The 14,638-nt window shown below is 39.6% G+C and overlaps 1 protein-coding gene across 4 annotated transcripts in view; it reads right to left on the bottom strand.

Annotated features, from left to right (window-relative positions):
- LOC124154017 (cytochrome P450 6k1-like) overlaps window positions 1–14,638 on the bottom strand; it is a 47,196-nt gene that overhangs the window by 15,141 nt on the left and 17,417 nt on the right. Inside the window, exons 1-3 of one of the 4 annotated variants that reach the window (XM_046527491.1) lie at window positions 9,991–10,131; window positions 7,803–8,032; window positions 5,182–5,490 (exon numbers count right to left, since the gene is read on the bottom strand). The exons of 1 other annotated variant lie outside the window; for it this stretch is intronic. In XM_046527491.1, coding sequence (XP_046383447.1) covers window positions 5,182–5,490; window positions 7,803–8,022 — 529 coding nt within the window. In that variant the 5' untranslated portion in view covers window positions 8,023–8,032; window positions 9,991–10,131. Of the gene's footprint in view, window positions 1–5,181; window positions 5,491–7,802; window positions 8,033–9,990; window positions 10,132–12,851; window positions 13,356–14,638 lie in introns of those variants that run through there. 2 more of the 4 variants (XM_046527492.1, XM_046527489.1) reach the window with 2 other exon arrangements.

The following is a 14,638-nucleotide window of genomic DNA, read 5'->3' as shown; positions in this document are numbered from 1 at the left end:
TTGCATGTTTTTACTGGTAAAGCCATCTTAGTCGGGGATTTTAACTGTACATACCGTCAGGAGGACCGAGAGTCTTCAACTGCTCGTGTCCCGGAACCACCGAGTCGTACTTTTAAATTTTTAATTGAATCAGCATGTCTCACAGACGTGTTTTTTAGTTCCTGCGCCACCGCTTCGGTGCCTTTTACGCGCATCGGGAGAACCTCTCGCTCGCGGATTGATTTTATTTTTATATCCCAAGCCCTAAAATCCTTCCCCCGGTCCCAGAGTGTGGTGCCGGTGTCCGTCTCGGATCACTGTGCACTCCTCTTAGACCTTACCCTCCCCTCCCCCCTCCCGTCACCCCCAACTCCCTCACACTCAACCATGTGGCGAATGGATACGAGGATAATGAAAGATAAGGAGTATGTTCAACTTATCCGGGCGAGGGTTTGTCAGCTGGCTGATTCCCTCCGCCCGGGTGGGGATATTGTAAGATGGTGGGAGAAAGCCTTTAAACCAAGGCTAAGGTCCTTTTTAAAAAAGCTCACAAAAAATTGGCGTAAAGAGAAAGACGCCACTATTTTGTTTTTCCGGCAAGCGCTGGGGGAGTTGGTCTCCTCCAGTGAGCGGCCAGAAAATTTCTATGATATCGCAAGAGATCTGAAAGAAACAATTTTATCTCATGAGCTACGCCGACACTCCCCACGCAGGTGGGAGAGGGAAGTCGAACCTGAAGGTTGGGGTCCGCTGACCCTAGCCGAACTACGGCGGATCATAAATTTTAATAACAGAAAACCTATGGGAAATAATACGTCCGATCTCTTAATAGAGGCCGAACGCCATTTTAGGGGGGTATATGACAGATACTCTCCCTGGGATGCCATCACCTGCCCCCAACTCCCTTCCATGCCCTCCCTCCCTGATGAGAAAATCCGCGAGCTAGAGTCCGCGATCCGAAGGGAAGAGGTGGAATCGGCTCTCTACTCCCTCCCTGAGGGTAAGGCGCCCGGCTCGGATGGGATCCCTTATGAGTTGTATGCCGCATGCTGTGATATTTTAAGTCCGGTTTTTACGCGCATTTTTAATGAATTTTACTTGTTCGGCGGCGAGCTGGCTTCAAGTCAGCGGACCGCGGTGATATCACTATTACCAAAGAGAAATCGGCCCAGGTCGTGTGACGATCTTCGGCCGATCGCGCTTTTAAATTCAGACTATAAAATTTTTACTCGTGTTTTAAAGTTTAGATTCTCGGCCGTAGCCGATTTGATTTTAGACGAATCACAGTATGCGGTGTCGAAAGATCGTAGCATCCTGGATGCTACGGTCTTACTCAGAGATTTGTTTTTAGCTCCGTCACCGGGAGATGAATTTTACGCGATTTTAGCCGTAGATTTTAGTAAGGCGTTTGACTTCGTCCGCCTTGAATTCATTTTACATGTTTTAAAAAAGATGGCATTTCCTACTAATTTTACTAACTGTATTTTTAATCTTTACAACGGTGCCACTGCCTGTCTTCGGGTCGAGGGTAAAACCTCTCCCCCTTTTTTTATTAAGAATTCCGTCCGTCAGGGGTGCCCTATGTCCATGGCGCTTTTCGCCGTCGCCATGGACCCGGTGATCCGGACCCTTCGGTTGGCGGGGATTGGTGTCGAGAGATTTGGTGTGCGGTACACAGGGATAGTGTACGCTGATGACGTTACCCTCTTCGTAAATAACAATGAACAGCTTGAGACAGCGCGAGAGGTAATTGAGGTGTACCGGGTGGCGGGGTTTGAGACAAACAATAAGAAAAGCAAGGTTCTTATTTTACGAGGCACCCCGTCACCTGATCCCGTGTGGAATGTCTCTGAGAAAGGCATAAAGATTTTAGGCCTGTGGTGGGAGACACCAATCCCCGCGATGATTGCCAGAAATTGGCAAATCGTCATAAACTATATTAAATGGGGCGTTGCTAGTTACCGTTTAACATCAATACCCCTGACGGCTCGGGTACGTGTAATTAACACGTTTTCATACCCGAAGATATGGTATGTGGCGCATACCCTGCCTATGACTAATAAAGTGCATGCGGAAATTATTAAAAGTACTAATGGCATGATTTGGCATGGTCAAACTAAAAAAGTTAAGCGGGAGCAGTTATATCGTGATAGGGACAGGGGTGGGTTGGGATTGGTTAACGCCAGATTAAAGGCGGACGTGTGCTTCACAAAATTGTCGGTAAGAATTCTAGGACATGGTACTCCGGGGAGGCGTGCGTTGCTGAAAGAGGCGTGGGCGTTCAGCAGCGCCGCCGCTCCGGAACTAAAAACATCGATCTCGGCCGTGAGATCGCTCGTCGCGCTCCTCAAGCCCGGCGAGGTTTTTGGCGTGAAAACATTATACACGCGCGCGTTAATGGGAGGGGGTGGGGTTGTTGCGCCCTCCGCTAGTAATATGTGGAGGAATTGGGCGTCATGCGTCGTGGATGAGCGGGAGGCGAGCCTAATGTACATTTTGATTGCTGGCCTTCTTCCCACTGGGGAGTCGAAGCATCGGATGGGCCTCGCTCTCTCGCCCCTCTGCGGCGTGTGTGGCCGCGTGGATGGACTTGCTCACCATGTGCTCGGCTGTGGGGATAGTCCGAGTGCATGGAGGGCAATCCTCGACATCTATCTCCACCTTGACGTCTATGGCGGCAGTGCCACGGTCAGCGACGAGAAATTGCTGACATTAAACTTTAAACTATTCCCAGATTTCAAAAATAAAACCCTTTCGGCTCTAATATCAAAATTTGTCTATGCCCAATATTTCAAAAAACCAATGGGGAGGACGCTGCTGAGTACCGCTCACATGAGCGCAATTAAGGGCGTACCTGAGGCCCTAAAAAAATTCATTTATGCAGTAATAAAAGACTACTTGTCGACGTAAACAAAAAAGAAAAAGAGTGAAAGAAGTGAATTGAACATTTAAAATGAGAGAAGTGATTTGTTTTTTGATTTTTTTTTCTTCATGTATCATTTAAAGTGAGAGAAGTGATTTGTTTTTGATTTTTTTTTTCATGTACCATTTAAAATTTTCGCCTCATATTTACTCAGGACTTTGGACAAGGAAAAAAAAGTTGTTTTTTTTTGTGTTTTTTCTATGTATTTTGACAAAAAAGAAAATAAACATGTGAAAGGCTTAACTGGCTAAAGCAATCGAACGGAAATCGGGGGATCCGGGTTCGAATCCCGGTCAAGGCCAATGATTTTTTCTCTGTGGATCTTTCGCATGAAATATAGTTGCCTATTACAAATGAAAGAAACATACTGTTGCGGCAAACTTCATATTTAAATAAAAAGATCTTATTTCTATGTCGAGAGAAACGCCAAATGATGATTGAGTGAAATAATAGTTGCCTATTCAGAGTGAGAAAGAGTGATAACATTGCGGCAAAACTCATATTTAATCAAATATATCTTTTTTATGTCAAGGGAGTAAATAAATGATGGTAAAGTGAAATAAATCCTATTCCAAGCGAGTGAAAGTGATGATATAAATGAGAGAATGTCATAATATGGTGGCAAACCTCATGCTTATTGACCAATATCTTATATTTATGTCAAGGTAATCAATAGATGATGACACATGGAATTATAGTGGCCTATTCGAAGGGGGAGAAAGAGATAAAATTGTGGAAAACCTCATTATTTACTCGGTGATGAGGTGAAAACAAAATAAATCGTGCAATGCGCATCGGGGAATTCATGAAACCCACTTGTCGGTGGCCGTACCGACACCTATTTGGTGTCGGTACGGCTATCGACGATCTACCGTTTTCCCTTCGGTGCCGCACCGATCGGGTGCATACAGAATCGCACTACGAGTCGGTGTGACGTCCCACCCGACGATTCGGTGCCGAACCGATCGCTTTGGAGATACAGAATACGGCCCCAGACCAGATGGTAGCTGCTATCACGCGGTCTTCGGTCTCACATTGAAAGCAGGAATTTACAAAGCAATAGGAACTTTGTCAATTGAAATATACCTGGATGTAGGTATTAATCGATTTATTAATTAGACAAAGGAAGATTACGCATTTAAACCATTTTTGATGTGGCAGCGAATAAAATTATTTCGTCCGTTTTCTCATCAGTTTTGGTTATTATCATTTCAGATGTTTTGGGGCAAAAGAGGTGGACTAAACCTCAGTTAAGGTGAGTTTGCGATAAGCTCGGGAAAAACCACTTTTGGCCTAGCGTAGTACATCTTACTGTCACTGAATAAAGTCACATTTCTTTCAACGATCTCTTCTTCTTTACCCAATACAATGGAATGACAACCGATCTACTCCTTGCGCGACATAAGCTATAGACAGCCCGAAGTCTCCTAACACGGCCTACAGAAATGTATTATAATTGGGAATCACGCTAAATAAGTTGGTGAAAACAGAGTTTTATAAGATACTTCGCTGTCAAGTGTATAAGATACAATTACTGTCAAATCCGGTTATGGCTTGGGTCTCGAGGGATGGAGTTTATACTCGCGCTTAGGGAAACCCATTTTATGGGAAAATTTTGGGAAACAAAAGACAAAAAGCTCTAACGCTAAATTTTACCACTAGTATGTTTGCATAATACAGTTTGAAAATGCTATTTGGTCGTTTAAAGTATCTTCTGCAATCTCCATTAATGGAATTTAGTGAAATAATCTATTATTATCTATTTATTATTTTCTTTTGGCGCGGCATTTGATAGGTAGATATTTTCCAATATGTCTCTCAAATGTAGCAATCAAAATCATTGTGTTATGAATTTAGGGGACTTGTTGAAACCCGCGGTATATCTGGAACCATAGTTTAGTGAGACGCATTATAAGCGGTTTTTACTGTGTATGAGTGGAGGATAACAGTTTAAAAGGTACATGATTTCCACGCATTTAGAAGGATCACAATGCTCAAGTTCCTTTATGAATTGACCAGATATGCAATTTAAAACTCTTAGCACGGGGAAGGGAAATTATATTTGCATTTAGTTGAGCTTATGGATCTCAACCATTCCCTCCAAAATATCGAGACCAGCCCCAAGATATTTGAAATGAATATCGGCACAAGATCAAATGTCCTACCATTGACAATAAATATTACTCTACATTTTTATTATAAATATTACTCCACCGTCTGATGGAGATGGTAATTTTCCAGCTTCAATTTTGTTAAAATATCCCTTCGTAGGCACTCACCTGACCCCTGGGATATCTCCTCCAGCACTGATGTTAACTTTTTAGCCTTGGCCACGACGAGTGGGTACATCATCTTCATCTTTCCCGAAGAGAACGCAGGGCTGAGTCCGGCGCGTAGGGTCTTCCATCTTGGTCCCCGCGCAAAGAAGATGTTATTAGCAATGTACGGGTCTTTCGTGGGATGTGCATTCGCGATGTGATGCTGGAAGTTGGTTAGGGCAGTTCGGATGAGTATGTCTTTGATGAGTTTCGGATCCATGACCAATATGGATGGCTGCAGAGCCATGTAGATACCAGCATAGGGTTTGCCTGATCGAAATACGTAGGTAGTAGCAATTTCTATACGTCTGCATTGGCTCGAAAATGAGCCGAGCTAGTGCCTTTTTCCGGCTAATCATGAGCCCAACGGTAAATCTAAAGGTGAACGTAATGTACATGTATCGTCGTATTAAATTGAAAAATGGCAAAAAATAATGGCGAGAAAATGGTAAAGAATAAAAACTATCATTGGTTTAAAAATAGCAAAATAACAAAATTTAATTAAGATTTTCTTTTTTACAATGATTTAGAATTTGAGGAAAAAACATTTTAAAAATTATTAATGACCTTGTAAATGAAAATAATGCAGTGAAGGAAAGCATCCATCTTTGGAAGGAAATGAAATATATCTACGAAACTTTATTAAAATAAGATTTGGTGCAATAGCAGTCGAAAATTCCTGAAAAGAATAATAGGAAAGTTAATCATATGGTATAATCTGACATAGTGGCGTAAATAGGGTAGTTTCCTTCATCAAAGAAAACGAAAGGCACTGATTACGATTCGTTACCCACCATTAGTGTATTCATAATATACAAATTATTTAGTTTTTGAAATACCGGTGTAGATGAATGGCAATGGTCAATTTTATCCTCATTTGAAAAAGGCCAGATTGGCGCCCATGCGATGCCACTCCACGTAACGTCACAGGGACCTAGATTCTATACGAATAGATAGGAGTTTTAAATCGTCTGATATTACCAATGCATGCATGAGGCATAGAGCTCAAGGAAACATGTCTTAATAATCTCCTATTAAAACTGCCTAAGGTCGGAAAGTTTCCTTCGTTTGAAAAGGTATTAATAATCCTAATTTAAGCCAAGCGCTACTAGCCAGCAGGGTACTCCGCTACCTGCTAGCATCCTGCGTCGTATCAGCGCTCAAAGCCTCGCCCCAAGGTCACCTCACTTGCGGCAGCGGGAACCAGAACGACGTCACACGGAGTTTTTCCCGGCATTCATACTTAGCCGTCGCGTTTTCGCGCGCTTGAAAATTTTCACTTTTCATTTAATTGCGAAAAATAGATATCGTCATTTAAAAATCTAAAAGCGTGAAATACGTACTCCAGAAGTAATAATCTTTGATTTAGACTGTAAAATAATAATAGGAAACCACCGAATTGGAATATTTCACAAAAGGGAAGGGATTTTTGAATGAAGTATTTCACGATTAAATTTTGATGGCGTTACTTTAACTAAAAGTCTTTGGAAAGCGTATTATTTGATCGCTTATTCTCTGATTGAATAATGTCTCAAGTTAATTTGAATAGAGCGCTGTCGTAAGGTCGACCGTAATAAAAATCTTTTCTTAGTGAATCGAGCTCCTCTGGGTCACGCTTCCTTCCACCAGCCTTGTGAGGAGCTGATAATTGAAAGTTGTGCATCTTTGTAATTTATCAAATCGAGGATAATAAATGCAATGTTATGTTTTGGTCTCGGATTATATTTTCTTGTCACTGTCGTCAAAATAATTGCGGACAACCCTAGGGGAACCAATGTGGCACATGTCTGTGATTCTAAGAACTAAGGGACGATAATTAGACTTTTAATTGGAATAGTCAGTTTATATGAAGGGGAAATGATGCTGGATGGGTTTAAAGTCTGTGATTATTCTCAAAAAAGAGGTTGTACTTCGTGGCTAAAGGTATGACTCAACGTAATAAATAAACCTAGATTGGATAATTTTTAGGGGATAGACAATTAGAGTTAATAAGAGGAATTGTTGTCACGAGCCTGGAAAATGCAAATAGCTTCATAAAAATTGGGTTCTCTTCGTGGAGTGCGGATAACAAAGGGTAAGAAGTTTCACAGTGAGATATTTTTGGTACAAAATGGAAATTGAAGCTTTCAGGGTGTTATCCTTAAATGACGAAACCCGATTAGTCGCCAAAAGAATCCAGTGTCAAAAAGATGCGATCAGAATGTGCTCCCACGACATCAATAGGAGATAAACTCTCAATTCTCTGTTAGTTTTTATTATTGCTTCCCTATCTCCTCCATTTTTATGATGTATACGGCAATATATACACTGCTAGAGGCATTGTGTGCTCGGCGGTATCTTTCACCATTACGCCCACTTCACACAGACGTGGCGTCAATTATTTCAGTTTTAATATTAATTCACATTCAATTCAGAGTCACATTTCAGTATTAATTATTTCCACTTTCGCATCGCACATGACGCTTCTGCGCTCTGCTCAGTTTTTATCGCTCCTTCCACAGCGTTCATTCGTGAAACAATTTGTTACCTCCCTTTCCATTGTGATATTTCTCGACCAGTGTTTCCTTTCACAGAATCCTTACCTGAGAGCTCTCGGTATATGTCGTGTATCACATTGCCAAAAGGCTTCTTGCGAAGGAATACGTCGTTCGCATTACCAAATGGGAGCTTAGGCGAGAGGTAGGGTATTCCTTTGCGTCTCCAATACGTTAGGCTCCAGAACGCAAACAGGATGAAGCTGGTCACCAGAATGGTTAGAATGGTAATGGTGATTTGCAGCACGCTCCATCCTGCTACCGCCATGTTGAGATTCCTGTGAGGGTGAGATAAGAGGTGTTGACGAAATTGCTAGTTGAGTTGAGAGTTGATGGGGTGTTAGTATACACCAGTAACTGAGGAACGTGAGAAATTTAATTAATTTATTGGGTAGCATGTTCATATTTTCCGATGTTCAGAGATATCTTGAATGATGCCTCACATGGCGCCTAAAGTTATCGCATGACTGGATCATGTGAAGGATAGTTATGATGATAAGGTTGCCAATTTCTTTTTCTGCGGTATGAGTATACATCTTCTTTCTGTAATGAAAATTGACGTTTATCTCAGAATTTAAATGTCACGATCAATGCAAAAATTGAAGAAGACGTATGTTACAATAAAATTAGTTGAAAATGCAATGGCGAAAACACCTATGCTAGTTTGAATTGATTACTTGTACCTACTTTAAGTATTGACTGAACTAGTAGATAACGCGGAAATGATAGCTTGGTATCAATGTTTATGAAATGTTTTGTTTCAGATTTTACGCTTCTCAATTTTCGGGTATGAAAACTTAGATATTTAAACAAATATAACGTCATACGGACTACATAGTCAAAACGATGTCCATTTCGGGTTGGTAGTTATCAAAAAGCTAACGCTAGGAACAAAAAATGCATCGAAAAAAACTATTCTTCTTTTGAAATTGTCTTTGTAACCAATTGAGACAAAGAATCTGGAATATCATGAAGAATTGTTTGCATGGGAAGATAAGAAGTAATACCTATCATGAGAAATTCTCTTGCGTGAAAGAGGAATAGATTTATGAACGAAAATAAAAACGGAATTAATATGAAAATACTTACCGATGATTTTCTGTTGTCTCTCTTTTTAACTCTTGTCCTTTTACCCTTGCGTCCAGTAGTAATATCATCAAAACCGTCGGAAAGGCTGTAATTCCTCTGATTCACTTAAATCGATAGATTTTTAGGGTAAATGACAAAATCCTTATGAAGCTCATAATATGAAGCTTTGGAATATTTGATTTAGGTTATCGGTTCGTAACCTCGAGAAAATGGTGTATCGAGGAATTGAAAATCTCAAACAGTGAATTATGCGTTTTGGTAGTAAATGAAAAATTGCGTTATCTTATGGTGGGCGCCCATAATAATTCTATTAATAATGAATGGAAGTACGTACATAAGGTAATGCTATTAAAATTATTGTATTCTCAGCACGAAGAACACTAATCTGGCAGCTGGCTACGATAAAAGTAAATTCAGTAAACGATATTGGACGGGAATCTAGTACTCACCCATATCTCCAAAGTAATTTTATCGAGAATCTACGTTCGTGCATCACTTTTATATTTTTAATTACGTACACTATCACTTAGAGATATTTTTACTCTTATATAACTTTGGTTCATTGAGTTTGGTGAACTATTTTCTTTCTGATTAAAAGAGAGAGACAGACGGGTGTATGCCGCGTGACGTAGTGGGGATTGCCCTGACGTTTCGTGACCGACTGCTTGTCAATTCTTCAAGGGAATGATGCTGAGATTTGTTTTCGCTGCCCATTTGCAGCATTATTCCTTTGGAGAAATGACCAGCAGTCGGTCACGAAACGTCGGGGCAATTTCCACTACGTCACGCGGCATACACCCATATGTCTCACTCTTTTAATCACCATGAGCCGCGAAAGCTTCAATCAAGATTTTTTTATTTCTATTCGAAGTTGCTATTTTTCCCTAAATATAGCATAAATTTATTTTTAATCGTAATTTTTACAGTGTAAATGGCTATGTATGATTGTTAACCAGTCAATTTTTGGAAAATTAATAATTGGGTAGTCACACCAAAATAAACTTTTTACTGTCGTATTTGCAAACGAAAGAAGTCAGGCTCCAAATAGCGCGAGATATCAAAATATATCCGTAATAAAAACACCTTACTAATTGTAAGATGCTAAGTATGAATGGTAAGGTGAATTATTAAGGCAAATAAATCTTACCGTTAGGTGTATTCACCAGCCGACCAGTGTGTTCTCAGTGATCTCTTGCTTCTCGGGTGAAAGCGACGCACTTCAGAACAGGTCACTCCGACGGAGCGCTCAACGTGTAATCCATCGTCCTCAACGGTCGGTATGGCGAGGGGAAATGGTACGCGAGGATTATAGCCTGTTTTCCTGCACACACGAGCATGACACAGATGCAACGTTCAACCAATGACGCGGGGGATCTAGTAGGAAAAATGATGTCAATTGCATAATTCTCTCTCCCGCTTTGTTTCTCCTGCTCGTCATGGATTGTGAAGAGTCATCTCCAGGAGTAGATGCACATATCTATTCATACGGCAATGAACAGCTGCTATATTTGCGGTGACACGTCCTGCGTGAACTTTGAATGGAAATTGTATGATGAATGGCCACTTAATAAAATCATAGTACTCGTTAATCACAAATTAAGTAATTAATGATTCACATAAATCAATTATTTGGTATCATATAGATAGATTTCCTAGTAGGGGGTCTGTTTGTCTTCATGAATAAAATATACTTCAAAAATAAGCAATAGAAATCGACCAATAAGATCAAAACCACGCATTACCACAAAGCATTGTTGCCCAGAAAAAATCAAAGATTCTGAATGACGAAACATATAGTCGCTGAGGTCTTTCAGATAGGTTGGTTTATTAATTAATTCCAATATTTTTGCGAGTCTTAAATTTATATATTTTGATGCACATTTCCATTTTATCATGACCTTCATCATTGGCCAACAATCCAATGATTGCTTTGTCTCAATTTTCCACTCCTTACTTATGTCCGCTGTTTTTTTATCTTACCAATCTTATGATTTCCTTGCCATTAAAATCTTGTTGAATACCTTCACATTTTACAACAGCAGGCGCTCTATAAGCCCTGTGAAGCCCTTAAATACTCATAAAATCCAATAGTCTAATTTTTCTTTCAGTAGAACTATATGGTTAAATTATTCTCTGTTGATATTTTTTTTATTTCCCGCTAAATGCAAAAACACTAGCTCTGGGGCTCAGCATTTAGTGCATTCTGACCTTTGCAGTCATCATCCATAAACGCTATAACCTTGATACCTGTATTTTTTCGCTTTACTTTTCACAGCATAACTATTCAAAAGATACTGAAGGTAGCTATCTTATCTGAAATAATCCCACTTCCGCTGGCAAGATTACTTCTTTCTTCAATTTATTTATAAATTGAGGTCGTATAATGGATGTCAAATATCAATTTCCCGCTATTCCATGGAATATATTATGTGGAATATGTTGAGCTTCATGACAGGAATGAGTTCGTGGGTAGAAACACCTCGATAGAAAGTAGTAGTTTGTAGTTCATAGAATAAAGAAAGCATAAAATATGATGATGTTAGCAGATGGAATGCAAACTCGGTACCTCTTAATTTCTTTTGCAGCAGACCAAAGCAGACCAACCGCGGCAGCAGACCAACCGCGGTATCTCATGCATGCATATGGTGGTCTATCAGGATTGTTTACTGATTGGCGTCGATGACGGTTACTGGATTCCTGTTTTTAGAGGAAACAAGGAGGTTTCATCCTCTATGTACGGTTGATATCTCTGATTGATCTTGTCGAAAATTTCTGCTGTGTCCTTAAGTCGTGTGATTCCGGTTGATTCATTTACTGTTAATCAGTGGCTAGAAGCAAAATGTAATTTGAACCTTGGATGAATTAGCATTCAGTTTTCTTTTAAAAATTTAAAAGAACTCGCCAAAAAAGTAATGATAAACGAGTTCTTTAACTTTTGTTTCTTCTATTGTGAGTATGATGTAGTTTTCTATCCCATCGCCTCGCAAAGTATCCCATCTATTTATTCTATTGATCTGGTGGTCGTCTGGCTGGTCGTTTCATTTTAAACACATTTAAATTACTGTGATACGTACTTAAAACTCACAAGCATTTACATGTACAACCAGTTAATATCGCCTGCTTCGGTGGCGGAGTAGTCAAGTCCTCGCTTGCCAGACAAGAGGTCTCGGGTTTGAGTACCGCCTGACTAGATTGCCCGTAACCAACGCAAGGTTGTTCTTGTACGTTTAATTGGTGAAATGTTTAATATACCCCGATGTAAAAGGCCAATATGTGTTGTTTTCGGTGATATGGAAACGAATAAAAAATAAATAATTTTAAGATTTCTATTGAAGGTACGAGGTTCGATTCACACGGCTCGTAGTATGACTTAATGAAATATACTATATCGCAAACACTAGTTGTGCGAAACCTAGTGGCTGATGAGATTTCATAATTTTAAATATAAATGCAGCATTTGTTTATTTACAGTTGCATCCGATGCGCGTTGTAACAGAATATTTTTTTGCGCCTGATCAATTTGTTATGCGTTCTTCTAGGGTTTGAATCTAATTTATAACGCATCATTGGAAAGAGGTTTATATAAAACCGGTATATTGTAATTAAGTCAGAAATCAAGTCCCTATACAGAGGAAGGTCCATTTTTGGAGTGGTAAAAGAGATGAATACAATATTTTTTCTGCTGCTTCCGGTCTTATTATAATAAGTAGTTGAGGTCATCAGGTAAAGGGAAAACGAATCACAGTATAAATACAGCCAACTGAATATTCGCGTAGGAATGCTCAATAAATCACTGTAGTGTGAAATAGACGACAGACATCAGTCGTGTGTTGTCTTAATGTACCATTGTTTTGGACATTTTTTTTGGTGTTTGAAATAACCTTTCTCCTGGATGTGGATACGCATTATATTTTGGTAATTGTTCGGTAGGGTGGTATGATGAATTTGAATATGTTGGTACAATTCTCCCAAATAAAATAAGATTGAGGTTTGAATCAAATGCTCTAATTTATAGATCGCATGTTTATTAAACTGTCACCAACAAATGAAACAAACAAAAATATAATTAACAAAATTCTTTTCGAAATTATTACAATATTCGTGAACACTGGAAGCAAAATATGAAAAAGCATCGATATTTGCATCTTGCTCCGAAATCATATTTTTATTCTCTTTATTCAATGTATGCTGCTCTATTCACCTCGTGGAGCTTTCGAGAAAAATATTCTTGTAATATCCACCTTGCTCCATTCGGCGAGCAGTATCACTGGAATCGCGTGGAAAATGTTATTCTCCATATTTTAGGCGGAACCATATTCATTGGTCACAGTACGGTAGATGTTTCCCTCTTGTGCACTGTCAATAATAGACCTTCGTCTGGGGCGACCAGGAAGGAATTTATTTCGAACGGGAGCTCCCTCATTTCTTTCAACTTATCTGGAACTGAGAATCGCATCTTGGAAAGGATATTGATCAGGCCGGCTTTGATCTGCATCTGCGCAAATCTCATTCCTGGAAAGCATAAAAGTCGGTATTAAACGTATGCAGTCAATAGATACTAGCCCACTCTTCAGTCCTGAGGATGGTTAAAATAGGTCAGGGTGGAGCTTACCCTTAAATTAAGTCATGTGCATGAATATTTCACGCACTCAGGGTAAGGAGTCCAGCGCGTTTGACTGTATCTCCATGAAAAGTGAGGTTTGCTCTTTCGGAAACTTGTTACAAATTTGTATTTAAACCTGAGGACCATTTTTGAGTAGCCGAACAGTCCACTTGGTAAGCAATCACACATCTTCTCCATGCTCACACCAACCTGATGCTCCTTATGATGGGCTCAGTATAGTTAGCAGTTGAAAGGTGAGAGTTCTTTGCAAAACCGATGACGAATGTGCGAATAGTTTTCGGATTAGCATATAGTACGTTGATAAATCGCTATGGGAAGTAAATTAAGATGTTGAGTTCAATAAGGTGATGAAGGCCAGTTCTGATGAAAAAGATAGGGTATCTATGATCACCATTAATAACTTACATGGATTTACCTGATTTTGATCAATTTATCATAGAATTTGTGAAGAGATGGCAAATGAATAGTTTTATATGGGGCTCTAAATAGGTCAATAAGTAAAGGCGTTTAGATTCACTGAACTCCAAATATTTATTGTGTTACTGGCAGCGAATTGATTCATGTAATTAAATAAAAATAAATTTGGGTACAAGATTATATAAAACATATATTATTCGGTTCTCTCGTTTGGAAGTATGGTAAAAGGAGTTTCTTAGTGTAAGGGGATGGTTAAGAAGGGTATGCATGATTAGGTGGTGCGCTTGAGGAATGGTATGGCAAGGAGTGGGGAATAGCCAAAAAATGTTTGTTCGTCCCTTTCCACTCGACACCAATTCATTTTGCATAAATACAGCTCCGGAACCAAAAATCCTAATTTTACTAGATAATGACCTGACGGTCGAAACGCGTCGTACTTTCAATAATAAACCTGTGGAAAAGTGCCATCTCTCTGTTCTTCAAATACTTACAGGATGTCATTCCACCTTATCTCACCTGGTTCTGTTACTTTTATGGTGTAATTTACTTTTGTAGTCTGTTGAAGGAAATAAGGAAGAAATGAAGAAGTTAGTTAGGTAGCTGAATGAAGTACTGAGGGCTGTGAGTTCATTGAGGTCGAGGATAGTGACCGAAGGAAGGATTTTGCCAAACAATGGTAAGAGAGGGCGAACTAGATGAAGAAGTGAGATGAAATGAGATACGCACATGAAGGCCCTAAGATGTAATTAATGTT

Source organism: Ischnura elegans, chromosome 2 (assembly GCF_921293095.1).
Source record: "Ischnura elegans chromosome 2, ioIscEleg1.1, whole genome shotgun sequence".
NCBI lineage: Eukaryota > Metazoa > Arthropoda > Insecta > Odonata > Coenagrionidae > Ischnura > Ischnura elegans.
This window is presented reverse-complemented; position numbering and strand designations above follow the sequence as displayed.